General features: G+C 43.7%; 1 protein-coding gene across 6 annotated transcripts in view; it reads right to left on the reverse strand.

The window, feature by feature from the left end:
* Positions 1-19,411, reverse strand: part of STX8 (syntaxin 8) — a 260,718-nt gene that overhangs the window by 228,476 nt on the left and 12,831 nt on the right. For 2 of the 6 annotated variants that reach the window (XM_080677312.1, XM_080677317.1), the window contains 2 exons: positions 13,325-13,419; positions 2,857-2,967 (listed from right to left, as the gene is read on the reverse strand). The exons of 2 other annotated variants lie outside the window; for them this stretch is intronic. In XM_080677312.1, the coding sequence (XP_080533438.1) occupies positions 2,857-2,967; positions 13,325-13,419 (206 nt within the window). Of the gene's footprint in view, positions 1-2,856; positions 2,968-13,316; positions 13,420-19,411 lie in introns of all 6 variants that reach the window. 2 more of the 6 variants (XM_080677315.1, XM_080677316.1) reach the window with 1 other exon arrangement.

The raw sequence follows: 19,411 nt of genomic DNA on the forward strand, positions 1-19,411 counted from the left end.
ACCAGACTACTAATTCACACTTTGCAAGTATATGGTCCAGACACTTGTATTTCTTTTCTTTTGTCTTTCTCTCTCTTTCTTCTTTTTTATTTCTTTTATGTCTCTTGAGTGATTCTAATGCAAAATGTCACAATTAATCCTATCTAATAAGAGTGATATGCAAATTGACCTTCACTCCAACACACAAAATGGCTGCCCCCATGTGATCAAAGATGGCTGCCCCCATGTGGACACAAGATGGTCACCACAAGATGGCCAGCAGGGGAGGGCAGTTGGGAGGGACCAGGTCTGCAAGGGAGGGCAGTTGTGGGCAATCAGGCCAGCAGGGAAGGGCACTTGGGAGGGACCAGGTCTGCAAGGGAGGGCAGTTGGGGGCGATCAAGCCTGCAAGGGAGGGCAATTAGGGGTGACCAGGCCGGCAGAGGAGGGAAGTTGGGGGCGACCAGGCCTGCAGGGAAGGGCAGTTGGGGGGGACCCAGGCCTGCAAGGGAGAGCAGTTGGGGTGGACCAGGCCTGCAGGGGAGGGCAGTTAGGGGTGACCAGGCCTGCAGGGGAGGGCAGTTAGGAGCAATCAGGCTGGCAGGGGAGCAGTTAGGCATCAATCAGGCTGGCAGGGGAGTGGTTAAGGGGTGATCAGGCTGGCAGGCAGAAGCAGTTTGGGGCAATTAGTAAGGCAAGCAGGCAAGCAGTTGGGAGCCAGCAGTCTTGGATTGTGAGAGGGATGTCCAACTGCCCAATAGGATTGGGCCTAAATGGGCAGTCGGACATCCCTCAAGGGGTCCCAGATTGGAGAGGGTGCAGGCTGGGCTGAGGGACACCCCCCGCCCTCGTGCACGAATTTCGTGCACCAGGCCTCTAGTAATAATATAAAGCAGTGTCTCTCAAAATCTACAGTGCATTCAAATCACCTGGGGGTCTTGTTAAACTGCAGACTCGGTAGAGCTGGGGTGAGGTCTGAGATTCTGCATTTCTAACACGCTCCACAGAAAGGACTTAAGAGCCTGGGCTGGTGTGGCTCAGTAGCTGAGTGTTGACCTATGAACCAGGAGGTCACAGTTCAATTCCTGGCCAGGACACATGCCCGGGTTGCGGGCTCGATCCCCAGTGAGGGGCATGAAGGAGGCAGCTGATCAATGATTCTGTCTCATCACTGATGTTTCTATCTTCTTCTCCCTTCCTCTATGAAATCAATATATATATATATATATATATATATATATATATATATATATATACACACACACACACATACACATACAGAGATATATATGTCCTATATAATAAAAAGCTAATATGCAAATTGTCCCCTCTACTGGAGTTCGACTGGAAATTCGACCAGGGGGCAGGACCAGCTGGCCAACCTCCCACATCCCCTCCCCCCGGCCGGCCCAATCAGCCCCGATCAGGGTGGGCCAGCCAAACCCCACCCGTGCACAAATTTGTGCACCGGGCCTCTAGTCTTTATATATAAAAGCCTAAGCAACCATTGCAACCGAACGGACAACCGAACAGGCTGCGTGGGGCGACTAGACCAGCAGGGGGGTTAATGAGGGGCGACCAAATGACTGAGCAGCAGGCTGTGTGGGGCAACCAGGCCAGCAGGGGGGGTTAGTGAGGGGCAACCAAACGACTGAGCAGCAGGCTGCATGGGGTGACCAGAACAGAAGGGGGGTTAGTGAGGGACGACCAATCGACCGAGCAGCAGGCTGTGTGCGGTGACCAGGCTGACAGGGGAGTTAGTGAGGGGCAACCAAATGATCAAACAGCAGGATGCATGGGGCAACCAGGCCCACTGAGGGAGCAGTTCGGGGTGACCAGGCCGGAGGGGGGGGGGCAGTGAGGGGCCACCAGGCCTGTGGGGGGGAGGGGAGTTAGGGGAAACCAGGCCGGCAAGGGGGCAGTAAGGGGCAACCAGGCCGGGGGGGCAGTTAGGGGCAATCAGGCCGGCGGGGGGGCCACTGGGGGCGACCAGGCCAGCAGGGGGGGCAGTTGGGGGTGACCAGGCGAACAGGGGGTGCAATTAGGGGTGATCAGGCAGGCAGGCAGGTGAGCGGTTAGGAGCCAGTGGTCCCAGATTGTGAGAGGGATGTCCGACTGCCGGTTTAGGCTCAATCCCTAGGATTGGGCCTAAAATGGGCAGTCGGATGTCCCACAAGGGGTCCCGGATTGGAGAGGGTGCAAGCTGGGCTGGGGGAACCCCCTGCTCCCATGCACAAATTTCGTGCACCAGGCCTCTAGGATATCTATAAAAGGCTAATATGCTAAGTGTCCGACCATCCGACTGGTCACTATGACAAGCATTGACCACCAGGGGGCAGACCCACAACGCAGGAGCTGCCGTGATGTGTACAGAGAAACAGCACTGAGGACCTGACACCCAAAAAGCAGCACTCAGCTTCCCCCAAGTGTGACACAGGCCCTGCCACTACCCCGAGTGACACTCCACCATGAGAGGAATCCACCTGTTCTACTCCACAAACCCCAGACTGCATCTTACGAGGACAGTTTTTTCAAGGTGCCAATTGAAAACAAACATTTCCCCAGGTACGTATGTGACTTCGGGAGTTTAAAAGGCAGCTAACAGTGGAAAGCTCAACAAGGCATGCAAAAGAAAGGTGCTGACTGCCTGTGTTCTATCTAAATACCCTTCCTCTGAGATGGGATCCAGCTGAACACACCTGGTGCACAAAACCTAGAAAATTAATGAAAACGGAATTGAATAGATACGATAGGGAAACACTATAAATAAACAGATTATATTTTACTAGTTAAAGGAATTAAGCCATTCAGAATACAGCTGTTCTCTGCAAATAAACCTTCCCCCACCACATAACCCTGTAAATGAAAACACCATACCTGATGAGATCGGGCTCTGCACCCTCGTTCTTAAAGGATGCCAGAAGTAGTCTCTCTCGGGTTACAAGATCATCCAGTAGGTTTTGTCTTCGGTCCCCTTCAAGCTGTGTTCTGCAGACATCTCGTTAAGGTCCAACATTGCGTGAATGACCTCATTCTACCTATCACGTTATTAACTGAGCTGACTGCTCAGACTCTAGTCCATCCTGTCCATAAGAGATTTGAACCACCCTTCTTCTCCTGCTCTGACCTTCAATTTCACAGTCATTCAAGTAAAGGACTTTGACTGGCCCTCACAGGGGACTTACAAACACTGGAATGGACCCCTCACACGGTTCCTTCACTAAGGAATGCAGTACGTGAACAGTATTTTCCTCCCAGTGACCAACACTGAAACCAACATTCCTGTCCAGCAGGACAGTCTGACTCAGAGATTCCTCAGGTTTTCAGTTATAGCTGTCAATGGTCAAGGGTGTTTTCCTTGACATCAATATGCTAAATACTCCGTTAAAAAAGAAAAAGAGGAAAAAAAGGTTCCAACATTGCCTTCTTCCTTCCATGTTAACACCTATGAACACCTGGAATATATTTTGTAAAGAGCCACTTTATGCAACAGATTTGCTCTAAAAGTTGTTACCATCCATTCATTATTTAAATACATTGCATGATCTTTAAAGAAAATTACAAGGAGATAATAATATTTTAATCTGTTGATCTACTAATAAGCATGCTAGGCTAGAAGTCCTATTTTGAACACTATCTATGATTTTGAACCAGTTATCTCACCTTTTTTAATGTATTTCTATGTAATGACAGGTAAACTCTAACCCCTTTCCAGCACAATTCATAAGCTATGGCTAAAAAAATAACTCAGGATTAAATCCAAAGTTTTATATACTAGCTTTCTTGAAGCAAACTACATGAGCTCTTCTAGGCTCTGTGTGTGTGTGTGTGTGTGTGTGTGTGTGTGTGTGTGTGTCCATGTGTTTTTTAAAAAACAAAATAAAGGAACTGTTGATGGAGAAAACTTCTGCCATAAAGAGAACGAGTGGAGAAAGCTAAGGAACACCTTTGAAAGGACATATATGGCAAAATACACAAAAAGCAAGCACAAAGGTAAGCCAGTTCATCATGCTGGGATTTATCTGGCTTTTACTTTCCTATTAAATGCCCTTTGTCTTCCTAGAGCTGAAACACTGGTGACTCAAAGCCCTGGCCACCACGACCTGCTCTAGAAGACACTAGTGAGACAGCTGCGTTGGACTTACAGATTTTTTTCTTTTAAAAGAGGGACAGCAACACTCCATTTAGGCCCCAAAAATTCTAAGGAATTGGCAGAATCAAGTAGTGGCATCACCATTGCCTGGTGAATACGGAAAAAACTGTGGCCCAGTGTATCTACAGCTTGTGTTGCTAATTTTGAATACAACGAGCTGGCTAGCTAGTAAAACAGTAATAAACCTGTAAAAATTTTCCCCCAAAACAGATAGTAGTTAGAAAAGTCATAAATCCCCCAAACCAATGTAGCTAAGCAGTGTTAGTGGCCTTACATAAAAAAAATAATAATAAATGAATTCTCTCAACATTCCAGAATGCCATGCTTTTCTGAGTGAAATTACTACCACCGTTTTTCCATTTCCTTCTTGACTGTAGTCACTAAGTACCCATCATAGAGACCAGGAAGTAGCAGCTCTAACTAAGATACAGTGGGTTAAATACTTCTTCTGTCTTAATAAAAGGGCCAAACATTAGCAACATCAAGAATAAATAGTGATGTGCTTCAAATTAGTGGTAAATAGTCAATAAAGCAGAAGGCTTTTCTTCTATTTAAAGGAAGTTCCGCCAAAAACAAAAACAGAAATGACAGAAGCTATAACATGAATTACATAGGACAAAACAGGAATTTTAAATTGTGGAAACTATTAATTATATCACAATACTATGCTCAACTTACTCTGGCGACCTGTGCTTTTCAGCATCCAACACCCAAGCAAACATAAGCTGAACTATAATCCAATGTTACAATTAAACACAGATTTAACTGGCTCAAGGATTTAAACATAAAAAGTAAAATGACAGGAGTATCCTTAGAAGAAAACATAGGAAAGCTTTTTAATAATCTTGGAGTAGTAAAAATCTTTCTGGACTGAAAACCTAGAGGCATGAAGGAAAAGATAAATCTGGCTACATAAAAATTTTAAATATCTGCCAAAAAAATTGCAAGTTACAAATTAATAGTGGCAAATTTAAAAAGGCAAAAGCCATAACAGAGCACAAGAAAAAACACTAATAACTCTAATCAAAGGAAAAACACTTCGTTCTGCATTAGTAGGAGAAATGCGAATTTAAATAATATAGCAATTTCAGCTATCTGCAGGGAACTGTGGTGAGGCAGCCCTGGAAAGCGGGCAGGAATGAGGACTCTCAGACATGCTTGGCAGGAATGTAAACAGATTCAACCAACTGCCACATTGCCTTCCAAATACCTAACAAAATTTAAATGGCACATTCTTTCAAAAGGAATTCATCCTGCAGATATATTCACACATCTATACAAACTCAGAAAGGAAGATGGGCACTGCAGCATTACTTATTAGAGTAGACGAGAGGCCCGGTGCATGAAATTCGGGCATGGGGGTGGGGGGGGCGGGGGCAGGGCGGTCCCCTCAGCCCGGCCTGCACCCTCTCCAATCCGGAACCTTATGGGGGATGTCTGACTGCCTCTCATAATCCAGAACCACTGGCTCCTAACTGCTCGCCTGCCTGTCTACCTGATTGCCCTAACCCCTCTGCCTGTCTGCCTGATTGCCCCTAACCCCTCTGCCTGTCTGCCTGATTGCCCCTAAGACCTGTGCCTGCCTGCCTGATTGCCCCTAACTGCTCCCCTGATGGCCTTATTGCCCCTAACCCAGTGGTCGGCAAACTGCGGCTCTCGAGCCACATGCAGCTCTTTGGCCCCTTGAGTGTGGCTCTTCCACAAAATACCACAGCCTGGATGAGTCTATTTTGAAGGAGTGGCGTTAGAAGAAGTTTAAGTTTAAAAAATTTGGCTCTCAAAAGAAATTTCAATCGTTGTACTGTTGATATTTGGCTCTGTTGACTAATGAGTTTGCCGACCACTGCCCTAACCGCCTCTACCTCAGTCACACTCGTGGGACCCAGGATTCCCTCCTCCGGACAGCCGCAGGCACCTGGGACCTGGGACCCGGGCTTCCCTCCCTCTGGCCGGCCACAGGCACCCGGACCCGGGCCGGCTTCACCCAGGGCAGCCACAGCCGCAGGGGACTATGGGCGGGCAGCTTTGCCCGGGCTGCAGCCGGAGGCACCTGGGACATGGGTGGGCGTCTTCTCCCTCTCCTGGGCCGCAGCCTCAGCTGCAGGTGCTGGCAACCCCGGGACTACGGGGCGGGCGGCTTCACCCGGGCCCGGCTTTGTCAGGAAGGACGTTAGGATGGTCGTCCGGAAGACGTCCAGTCTAATTAGCATATTACCCTTTTATTAGTATAGATTCTGGAAACATCCTAAAGTTCATTAATAAGGAACTAGTGCATCTACATAATGGAATGCTTTGCAGCCCCCCAGAAATCCAGGGAAGCTCCTATGTACCAATGATAATGATAATTAACATGTCTGAGCACTTACTAAGTGCTCCTATGAATTATTTGATATGGAATCATCTACAAAATGCAGCATTAAACCAAAAAAATAAAAATAAAAAAAGCAGCAGCAGCAGCAAAGAGCTAAACAGTAAAGAGTACGTTTCCACTGCGTTAAAAAAATCAGATAGCCACATATATGTTTGTATATACACAGAAAACTCCTGGAAGGATATGCAAACAGCTAAGGAGGGGGAGCTGGGAGTTCAGGATGAGAGAGACTTGTTGTTCATTGAATACTGTTTCTATCGTTTGACTCTGCCATGTGCTAATTAATAAAATCGTTTCAAAACCTTATGTATAATATTATACCTTTAGAGTCAAAAAGATTTTTGTATTTTCATCTATACAGACATTTGTTCATGCCTAGAAAAGCATGGATGACAGGTACCAACCATCAACACTGTTAACTATGGAGAACAATGGGCAATAGGATGGGGATGAGGAAAAGCGCAGAGTCACTGGTAAAAACTAACCAAAAGAAGTGGGTAGGGAGAAAGTAGTCTTAATCATAAAAATAATAAAGAAACATTTTAAAATTCAGCAGACATTAGTTACAGATTTAAAGTAGTTAAGAATGGACTGATTTACTCAGAGCTGTACAGCTCCGTGAGTATGTTTTGTAGACTAGTAACTGAAGAACAGTCACCGACAGTGAATGCTAGAAGAAGCCTCAGAGGTCCCTGTTCCAATGCCCCTGTCCTGACCGGGACTTGAGGGCTAAGTCCCGTGGTTGGTAATGGCAGTGCTGGACTAGAACAGCTCTTTCTGCTCTAAATCATGGCTTTTCCACCACACCTGCTGGGCTTGCCACCAAAGCATTCCGGGCTTCTCCACCCTGAGGTTCCCAGTACTGTGCATTGAATTTTGCCCCTTCTTAGCATCCTATTAAAGACAGTAACAAAACTGGTACTATTAATTCAGAATATTCCCAGGAAGTCGAGGAAAACTAACCAATACTCCACTAGGAACACTCCACCTCTTCATTTTAATCTATTCAGAGAACAGAGCATAAGGAGACGGGGGAGTTGAGGTAAGGGTTGTTAACAAGAAGCTAAAGAATCATCTAGGCAAGGGGTCACCAACCTTTCAGACCTCACGACCACCAGAGGTCCATGGACCACCGGTGGGCGACCGCTGCTCCAAAGGTTTCCCTAAACCAGCCGTCACCAACCTTTCGGACCTCACAGACCCCCAGTGGTCCGTGGACCACCGGTTGGTGACTGTTGATCTAGGCAATAATCATACTGAACGTATGAACACTCATGGTAGTTTGGGGTGTGGGGACAGGGTAAGGAAGGAAAAGTAAGTGGCTGGTGATAGCTGTAACTTTTACAATCTATAATAATAAACGGGTAATATGCTAATTAGACTGTCCTTCCAGGCGTCATTCCGAACGTCCTTCCAGACAAAGCTGGGCCAGAGCGAAGCAGCTCAGGTTCCCAGGCACCTGCCGCCGGTGGCCGGAGGGAAGCAGCCCGGGTCCCGGGTGCCAGAGGGAAGCCAGTGCCGGCAGCCGGGGGAAGGAGAGCCTACTCTTGCATGAATTTTCGTGCATCCAGCCTCTAATAATAAAATAATAGCCTGGAAGCATGGCTCAATGGTTGAGTGTTGACCTATGAACTTGGAGGTCATGGTTCCATTCCTGATCTGGGCACATGGTAAAAACTAACAAAAGAAGTATGTAGGAAGAAAGTACGTTTAATCATAAAAACAATAAAGACAAGTTTTAAAATTTAGCAGACACTAGTTACAGATTTAAAGTAATTAGGAATGGACTAATTTACTTAGAGTACATCGATTTTAAAAGCAGTACAACTCTCTTGTGGGCTCGATCCACAGTGTGGGGTATACAGGAAGCAATCAATCAATGATTATCTCTCGTTAATGTTTCTATCTTTCTCTCCCTCTCTCTTCCACTCTGAAATCAATACAAAAATATTTTTTGAAAAAATAAAATGAGTAGCAGCTAATTCTCAAGGAGGGCTTATTATATGCAAACCACCTTCTATCCATATAATTTAATCCTCACAACAATCCTATAAACCAGGTCTACTTTTGTTATCCCTTTTTTTTTCCACTGACCAGAAAAACGAGGCACAGAGATTAAGTAACCTGTCCAAGGTTACACAGAAAGTGCTGTTAACTATCTTTTATTCTACACCCACCACATGAGAGTCTAGTCCTGTGAGGTGCTTTAAATATATTTTCTTCAATGTTCACAACAGCCTCGCAAGGTCTGATCATTCCTACTCTACAGAATGAAACAGGTCAAGAACGGCTACACTGTTCCTTGGCCTGGCGGAAGTGGCGGAGCTGGTCTTCCACCTCAGTTCTGTCTGGTCCCAAAGCCAGTGTTGCTCCTACTTCTCCAGCGGTGCCTGGACTTGGATTTCATGGAGCAGAAAAACTTCCAGACAAACATGGGAAGGAGGGAGACTTATATGAAGTTACCAACTATACATTTGCCATGTATGGATATTCAGAAAAACCACAACAGACAAAACTGCTTTTACTATCATGATGAAAAGATTTTAACACTAAAAACAAGAAACAACCGTGTAACAGACTATAAACCAAAAGGTTTCTGCTGACAAACGCGATCTGGTCTTTATTTTTCTCACATCGCTGGGCACAGTGAAAGCGGCCATGGGCAGGCGCAGGGTCTGAGAACCACTGTGCTTCCACTGGAGCCACGCAGGGCTGTCACAACTCTCCAGCTGGCCTCTCCGCACCTACATTATGGCGAGTGTTAGAAGGTGACTGCTGCATCTGTCCTTCCATCTACCTCTCTACCTAACCTTTTCCCAAAAAAATAATACAAAGTGGAGAAAAGTCATTCATAGATTTACAAAAATTATTCTACAAAACGTCTCCCAGGACACCAAAACATCTTTTGATACTGAATCCCTTTGTAAAGAGATTTTAAAATTCACTTTACATGCCGCCTTTGAAAACCCAAGCGCCACAAAAAGAAATTTGAGTGCCACCTGAAATTTCACATGCAGCTCCCGTAGCACACACCTCTCTCAACTGGTGAGGCTATTACAATTCCATCTCAAAGAAGCTCTGTGAATAGAAGCTAATGTCTTTCAGCAATTTAAACTCTCTGGCTGCAGGACTTTGGTTTATGAATTGCAAACTAACCAATTCAAAAGCACAAAACCTTCATTTTAATTTCACATTTATTCTTGTCAGAAGAAAAGTACTTTTTTGGGAAAGAGCAATAACATCTTATGCCTGAACTCCATGAATTTCATTGTTTGGAAGGCATTTTCATAGGACTTACCTTTCTGGCAACTCCTAGTGTTCTTTGGAAAGCATCACGAATGCAGAAGGGCATAAATTCACTCAGTAAAGTACCATAAACTCTCAACTACCCGACACAGTAAGGAAATGTGGCATTCAAATATTCACATTTAAGCAGTCACCCATCATTAATTATGCCCTGAAAACAAGATTAAAATGTTACTCTATTGGCGATTTATGGACAAAAATTTTTCTAAGAATTACAACATCATAAAGTATACCTAATAAGCCACAGGGAACACTGTTTAATCTTTGCGATGATGAAGAAAGGTCTGGAGCATCTGCATCATAGGATTTGTCTTGGCACTGCAGTAGCGTGCCAGTGAACAGGGAATTCTAGTTGAAGACATGCCACGTGACAGTTGACTGTGTAATCTCTACTCAATTGGAAGTCAGCTTTTAAACAACTGGCTTTGAGGCCAGACAGCCCTGCGTTTGCATCTTAGCTCTTCCATTTCGCAGCTGTGAGGTCCAGGGCACATTACTGAAGATTTCAAAGGTGCCTCTCCTCAGTGTGAAAACCTCTGCTGAAAGGCTGGGTTCTCTCTCCAACTCCATCAGTGACTTAAGGTATTGTGCAATACCCTTTTTGTAACAAAGGGAAGGAGCCATCCAAACAAACTGACAATATGAGCTTATCTATATTAATAATAGGGTAATATGCAAATTGGTCAGGATGCTGTCACAGTAATGGCCAATGAGCAGGCTGCATACGCAGCAGGCGCAGGCAGGCGGGGACTTGCAGCGTCGGGGGCGGGGCCGCAGCAGAGAGGCCTCTCCGCGTGCCTGTGCCGGGGGTCCGCAGATGCGCAGAGAGGCCCCTCCGCTACGGGCCCGCCCGGCCAAGGGTCCACAGTCGCTGCAGCCTGGCCAGGGGGCAGGGTCGCAGCAGGGGCTTCTGGACACCTGCGCCAGGGGTCCACAGGCCTCCGCTGTGGCCCAGGGGTCCGCAGGCCTCCCCCAGCTCCAGCCTACCTCTTTGGGGCAATCCATCGAGGAGCCACGGATGGGTGGGTGGGGCCTACCTCTTTGGGACGATGGGTTGCGGGGCTCCCGCACTGCGACAGGGCACAGGCCAGGCTGGGGGACCCCACCCCCACCCCGAGTGCACGAATTTTGTGCACCGGGCCACTAGTTTAGACTAATAAATTGCTATCTGATATACCAAAATCTGGAGGATAACTTCCATAGAATTACTTAAAATACCTGGGAAGAGGAAGATCAGGGGAAGAGCTGTGGGGGAAAAAGAGAATTAAAAAGAGGCCTTCATAACAGAAACTGCCTCCTTCTTTCCTTTCTATCAAATGTCTCCCAGAAAATACAGAGGTTTGCACCCTAACTGGTTTGGCTCAGTGGATAGAGCGTCAGCCTGCGGACTGAAAGGTCCCAGGTTCGATTCCAGTCAAGGGCATGTACCTTGGTTGCAGGCACATCCTCAGTGGGAGGTGTGCAAGAGGCAGCTGATCGAAGTTTCACTCTCATCGATGTTTCTAGCTCTCTATCCCTCTCCCTTCCTCTCTGTAAAAAAATCAATAAAATATATTTTTAAAAAAACGGTCCCAGGTTCAATTCCAAGTCAAAGGCACATGCCAGGTTGGGGGCTCAATCCCCAGTAGGGGGCATGCAGGAGGCAGCCGATCAATGATTCTCTCTCATCATTGGTGTTTCTCTCTCTCCCTCTCCCTTTCTCTCTGAAATAAAAAATATATATACTTTTTAAAAAAATACAGAGGTTTGGATGGTCCCCATGGGGTGGATTATGTAAATTTCATCCTTAGTATTGGTTTTATTCCAGGAGATACAGACCCAATTGTTTGAAATATATATATAGGATTTTAAAGAAAGCTGTTATATTCCAGTTGAGTTTTGTAGTTCTCCTAAGAAATTCTAAATTATCCATATTAAGGTTTTTAAATATTTTTATAATGTTGTTTAATAATTCTGTTTGGTAATTTTAAATGCTTAGTGCTTAATTCAGCAACTCTGAGATCACCACAAAACCAAAGTCTAAGAGATTCCAACAGCTGGTCAGACTGCAAGCATGTAGAAGAACAAAGTCAATGATTAGGCTAGAATGCTTACTACTCTCTATAATTAACAACTACCAGAAATTATTAACAGAGAAAAGTGTAAGTTTTTAATTTGAACCCTTTGTGCCTTATATGCTTTGCACATAAATATTATTAGATGAATAATAATCAGTTACCTTAATGGAAGTTAGCAAATACATAGTTGTTAATATTGCCTTGTATAACCATACTCAGTTACCTTTCAAATATATGTGCTTTAGATAACAACAAAATGAAATTTCACACCTTGACCTCATGTGCAGACTTTCCAGTACTTAGTACTAAAGTGGAGAAAATAGCCCTTCCAATCTCAAACTACTTGAGCGCTATATATTAAGACTTGTTGATTTTGATAAAATAAAAACTCTGTATATAACAGATTAACTGTGCAGTAAGTAAAAAATGATACCAGATGGAAGGTAAAGTTAAAAACTAAATGTATCAGAATATTCCAATCTAGTTAAAAATAAGGTCCTGCTTGCTTATTGAAATTAAACTTTTATTCTGAAACCTTAGTGGGTTAATAACTGAATATATGAAAAATCATGCAACTAATCTAAACAAACCTCCCTGGTGATATAAAGGGGGTTACACTTGGAGAAAAATATTTTTTAAAACATTTTCTATTGTTTTATCTAAAAAACTATATTTCTACATTTTCCCCTATTTAAAAGTGTGCAGTAACAACTATTTCCTGAGATACTACAATTTGGGTTTTGGGTATGAACTACTGACAATTTAAAGAAATGAAGAGAGGACTAGTTTGAGGTCAATTTCCAAACCAATATAAACTCAGGTTTAAAGGATTCATTTAGTTAATAGGTCACATGTATTTCACTAAATTGGCCAGATTATGGATTTCTAAAATATATATATATATATATATATATATATATATATATATATTTTTTTTTTTTTTTTTTAATACTTGACAGTGTTGGTGGAAGTTGAGATGATGACTCAACTTGCTTCAAGCAACTGCCCTCCCTCCCCGCCACAAAATTCCCAAACCAGAGGCAGTGTTCGTACAGCATGAAAAATAATAAGGCAAACAAGTTACATCCCAATAATCTATATAAACGGGGGGGAAAGTATGGTTTCTACTGGTACTGGCCTTCAAGGCAGTCTAGACAGGTAGTAAGTAGCACAAGGCTCTATGCAAACACAGCACTGACAGAAAGCGTCCGCTTCCTGCACCGTAAGGACTACACCCAAATAAGTTAATTCCTTCAGTATGTCTTGCTTGGCTAGCATATTCACTGTAAAACATGTAACAGACCCTTAAAATAGAAATCAACAGTATAGGGATATTTTGGAAACCAGGTCTTCCTTAAGCTGTGGAAAAATCTGGGTGGCCCAGATTCCTTCCTTTCTTAAAATAAGACCATTTTTCCTCCCACTCTAGAAGAGAAGTGGAAATGTTTACATGGATACATCTGATGTGTTGACACAGCTCTTAGCAATAAGTCCTTCAAAAGGGCGATCTTTTCCTTCAGATTCTGCAACAAAGCTCTGATTGTCACGGTAAGCTGAAAAGAAAAGAACACATCCTAAGTATGCCAGTCCAAACGAAGAGAATCCTCTAAAAGTATCATGTAAACGCTGCTTCATGTGCTATGATTCAATCAAGGGAGGACTGGAAGAGACCCTTAGCCTTCCTCCCAAAGACAGCCTCAGGGTCGACGGAATCTTAATGGTCACTACAACCTGAGCAGGTGGTAAGCCAGTCATGTCTAACACTGGCATTGACTGGAAACTGTCACTTTGCCCTCACAATCTACTGACTTCTGTCCCCTAAGAATCAACCCTTGATCCCGTCTGTCCCTCTTGGAGCCACGCAGAAGACGGTGTTCTCCAGGTTTCATTCTCCCCAGTGAGAACCCACATTTAAAAGTTTTATAGCAGTGTGTTCTTTCTACACACGAGGAATGTTAACCATACATTGCTCTTTTTCCAGGATTGTGTGAATTTTTCCAATCATTCTATAAACCCAGAGGAAATTTTTGTTTGTGACTATCAGTGCTACCTTAAAGGACGGAGGAAGGGTGGAGAGAGAGCTTCTTAGGAACTTAGAAATGTGAAAAATAAAATCGCCCATGTAAATTAAACATAGTCAGCCATGGATGAAATCAGAGAATGTTTAAAAAGACAGACTATCACAGGTTTCATTTGCTATCATGTTAAAAATGGCAATTATACAACTATAGTGGAAGCAGGGGCTCCCTCCTCAGATTAACAGTAGAACACCAGAAACTGGCCAAAGGCTACCCTCATGAAGCAACCTTCAAAAGAATCGACAGCCAACTATTCTAATACCTCTGGGGACCACAGAAAAACCACCCACAATGTTTATGGGGAAACTCCAAGGAGAAAATATTTCTCCTCATTCGTGAAGTAAAGAGCTAAATAAACAAACAAAAAAGCAAAACATACACACACACACACACACACACACACACACACAAACGCACACACACCAGGCCTAAGAAGAGTCTACAAAGTTAGAGATCAAAAGTATTCAAGATATAGTGCTTGCTTGGGCAGCACATACACTAAAATTGGAACGATACAGAGATGATTAGCATAGCCCCTGCACAAGGATGACACGCAAATTCGTGAAGCGATCCATATTAAAAAAGAAAAGTATTCAAGAGATGAAAGAGTATGTAGTCATTAAAAAGTATGACTGAAATAAAAATGTTGACATAGAAAGCCATCCATCATAATTTATTAAAAGGAGAAAATATCAAGTCATAAAACACATTGTCACCCACACATGGAAAAAACAATCCAGGAACTAAATACATCAAAATGGCAAGTGTGGTTATGTAAGTAGTAGGAAAATGATTACTTTATAATCAGGAAAGAAAACTTACATTTTCTATTCTTTACAAACAATAGAAAAAGAAGAAATGCCTAATTCATAGTTTAAGCTTACACAGAGTGGTAACAAGCACTAACAGAGATAATGGAAAAGGGAAACCACATGGCAATCTCCATTAAGGGTTATAAATGTAAAAGTCTTTTTAAAATATTAGCAAAGCAAATTCAGAATTACATAAAAAATTACAATAGACCATACCAAGTAGAATTTACACTAGTAATTTAAGAACAGTTTGTTATGAGAAAATCTAATAATAAAGCAAATAGTGTTAATGATTAAAAACAGGAAAATATATGATTAATACAGTATGGGAAAAATTATTTAAAAACAAAACAAAGAAAGAAAACTATGAATGAAGCACTATTGCCTTAGCTGCAATATTAACTTTGGTCTAGAAGTTCTTACCAATGCAGTTAGACAAATTAAATACATTAGGGCTAGAAAGGAGATGAAATTATTATTATTCAGATTATTAATAGTGTATTTGGAAAAGTTAAGAGAACTGAAAGATTACTAGAAACAGGGAAAAATTCACTATGCTGATCAAAAATAAAAAATCAAGGACATTCCTAAATTCAGTAATAGCTAGGGAGAATTTTTTAATTATTATTTTAAGACGTTATTAACAATATCGACACAATCTAAAAATTATCTAGCACAGTACCTGGCCTATAGTAACTGCAGGAAATACTGCTGAAGGAATGAGTAAAAGGAAAGACTCAATATTGTAAAAAATGTAAATGCTCTCCAATTTAATCTATTCAAAAATCCCATTTGGAGTTCTTTTATAGGACAAGAAGTGGTAATTATGGTAAAGGCACAGCACAAAGTTCTTTTTTCATGAAGCTGTGACAGATCACTCTAAAAGAAGGATAAATGAAGAAAAATATAGAAAATTCATGAATAGGTATAATACCAGGGCATTAAACAATCAGATAATAAATCTTTATTAAAAAATACAAGAGTATGATATTGACAGCTGCTAACAATTTCATTAGAGAAATAGATCAGAAGGTCCAGAAATAGTGTAGTTGTGTCAGAGTTCAGTGAATGAGATACAGAATATTTCATATGTTGGGGGGGAAGGTAATTAATAATTTATCAAATGGGGGAAAACCAGATCCCTACAACACACCAAAATAAAATGCAAATATTATAAAGATTTATGTGTTTAAAAAAAATAAAAACAGAAGAAAAGCTTAATAGGTAGACAGAGGTAGATGGCTATCCAAACACATCAACAGGGCCTATATATCAACATCGAACTCAGAAACCAATTGTTTGTCTTTGCCTGTCTGCTAATAATACTAGTCATAATAATAGTTATACTTGAGAGAGAAACCAAGATGGCGGCATAGGTAAACACCTGAACTTGCTGCCTCGCAAAACAACTTCAAAACTACAACTAAAAGACAAAACGGACATCATCCAGAACCACAGGAATGCTGGCTGAGTGGAAATTCTACAACTAGAAGGGAAGAGAAAAGCACACTGAGACTCAGAGGAGTTGCGGAAGTAAAGTGCAAAGGTACAGAGGTGTGCGAGCAGAGAGGACTGGCAACTGAGTATGCGGCTGGCTTTTTCAATCTGCAGGGAGACACAAGCTCCCGAATACTCTGAACTCGTTCCGGGCGAGACTCAGGGGACCCAGACACATACGGAGAGAAACTGCACTGCCTGGCAGCGGGGGTAACTTGAGGGGGACTTTCTCTCAGAGGTGCCTGCAGCGATTACCAAGGGAAACTGAGACCCAGGGGCCTCTTAGGGCAGGGCTGACAGGAAGCCATTGCTATTTGCTCCACCCTGAGACTCGGCCCAATCCAAGCTGTGCGCAGAGGCTTTTGCATATGAATGGCCTGGTCCTTTGAATTCTAAATTTACCTAACAAACTGCAGCTGAATCAGAGAGACCCAGAATATCCAAAAGAAGGCCAAACGCCCCACAGCAGCTTGCACTGCTTCACAGCTGGGCCTCATCTGGGCACCTCCAAAACCCAAACAAAGAAGAATCTGAAGATCTCTCCATAGCTCCTGCTGGGTGGCCTCAGGCAGAGGCTAAATTAGCAACTCCTTGGAGATCCAAGAGCCAGTGTACCCAGGGGTCAGAGCAGGACCATCCAGATTACAACTCCTCAGATCCATAAAGGACACACTCAGGGGGCAGACTCAGTGAGCACCAAAGCCCCACTGAAGCAAGTCTTGTCTCATAAGGGTGTCTCCAGCACTGAAATTCTCCCATCATAGACACAGCTGATCCTCACAGCCAATTGGCCTGGAGGTCAATTCCTCCCAGTGATACCAACAGCAATCAAGGCTTAACTACAGGGGGAGAAACCAAGATGGCGGCATAGGTAAACACCTAAACTGCTGCCTCACACAACAATTTCAAAACTACAACTAAAAGACAGAACGGACACCATCCAGAACCACAGGAAAGCTGGCTGAGTGAAAATTCTACAACTAGAAGGAAAGAGAAAAGCTCACAGAGAATTGGAGGTACGGCAAAGGGTCTTTGTGCGCGCCGAGAGGAAGGGCGGCTGAGAGCCTGGCTGACTTTCTCTGGCGGAAGGGGGAAGAAAGCCCCCGACCGCACTGAAACCCAGTTCTGACTGCACTGAACCCCAGTTCCAGGCGAGCCCCTGGGGACCCACGCTCTTACGGGGGGAGTATGGACTCTCGGGCGGAGACTCGGGAGCTGGGGAAGGCAGAAGTCTGAAGGCGCGGCGTGCCAGTGCGCACAAAGGCTGCGGAGGTTGCCACAGGCTTTCCGTAGTGGAAGGGAGTCGGAGGCTCCTGACCGCACTGGGCCCCAGTTCTGACTGCACTGAACCCCGGTTCCAGGCGAGCCCCTGGGGACCCACGCTCTTGTGGGGGGAGTCTGGACTCTCGGGCAGAGACTCGGGAGCCGGGGAAGGCAGAGGTCTGCGTGTGCGCACAAGGGCAAGGCAGCCGGGAAGCCAAGACTGTCTGCTCCACCCTGAGACTCCACCCCATCCAAGCCAAGCACAGAGGCTATTGCAATTTGGCAAGTCTAATCCTATAAGGCTGTCTCCAGCACCGAAATTCTTCCAGCATAGACGTAGCTGATCCTTACAGCCAACTGGCCCGGAGGTCAATTCCTCCCAGTGATACCAACAACAATCAAGACTTAACTACAACAAGGCTGTACACACAGTCCACAAAGGGGTGCACCAAGAGTGTCCACCTCAGGTTAACTGGGGAGGCCGACCCACTGGGCCATATAGGAAACCTAGCACACAAATTTACCCTACCAACTCAGGGAAGCAATGAAAATGCGGCGTCAAAGAAACAGATCACAAACGAAAGAAATGGAGGAAAACAAACGACTGGATATAGAATTCAAAACCACGGTTATAAGGCTTTTCAAGAATATCCTAGAAAAGGCCGATAAATATAATGAGACCCTCGAAGATATGAAAAAGGACCAACTAGAAATTAAACATAAACTGACTGAAATAAAAAATATTATACAGAGACCCAACAACAGACTAGAGGAACACAAGAATCAAGTCAAAGAATTGAAACACAAAGAAGCAAAAAACACTCAACCGAAAAAGCAAAAAGCAAAAAAAAAAAATCCAAGAAGTTGAAGATAGTGTAAGAAGACTCTGGGACAACTTCAAGCGTACCAACATCAGAATTATGGGGGTGCCAGAAGAAGAGAGAGAGCAAGATACTGAAAACCTATTGGAAGAAATAATGACTGAAAACTTCCCCCACCTGGTGAAAGAAATAGACTTACAAGTCCAGGAAGCACACAGAACCCCAAACAAAAGGAATCCAAAGAGGACCACACCAAGACACATCATAATTAAAATGCCAAGAGCAAAAGACAAAGAGAGAATCTTAAAAGCAGCAAGAGAAAAAGTTAGTTACCTACAAGGGAGCACCCATACGACTGTCAGCTGATTTCTCAACAGAAACTATGCAGGCCAGACGGGAGTGGCAAGAAATTTTCAATGTGATAAATAGTAAGAACCTACAACGAAGATTACTCTACCCAGCAAAGCTATCATTCAGAATTGAAGGGCAGATAAAGAGCTTCACAGATAAGAAAAAGCTAAAGGAGTTCATCACCACCAAACCAGTATTATATGAAATGCTGAAAGGTATTCTTAAAGAAGAGGAAGAAGAAAAAAGTAAAGAGAAAAATTATGAACAACAAATACATATCTATCAACAAGTGAACCCAAAAATCAAGTGAATTAAAAACCTCAGGAACAGAATAATCTGGTGAATATAATAGAATCAGGGGCATAGAAAGGGAGTGGACTGATAATTCTCAGGGGAAAGGGGTATGGGGGGTTCATGAAGAGACTGGACAAAAATCATACACCTATGGATGAGGACAGTGGGGAGGAGGTAAGGGCAGAAGGTGGGGTGGGAACTGGGTGGAGGGGCGCTACGGGGGGAAAAAGGAGAAACAATTGTAATAATCTGAATAAAGATTTATTAAAATAAAAATTAAAATTAAAAAAAGGCTTAACTACAACAAGACTGTGCACACAGCCCACAAAGGGGTGCACCAAGAGTATCCACCTCAGGGAACTGGGGAGGCTGAGCCACTGGGCCCTATAGGACACCTAGCACACAAAGCCACCCTATCAACTCTGGGAA

Source organism: Plecotus auritus (genome assembly GCF_963455305.1).
Source record: "Plecotus auritus genome assembly, chromosome: 7".
NCBI lineage: Eukaryota > Metazoa > Chordata > Mammalia > Chiroptera > Vespertilionidae > Plecotus > Plecotus auritus.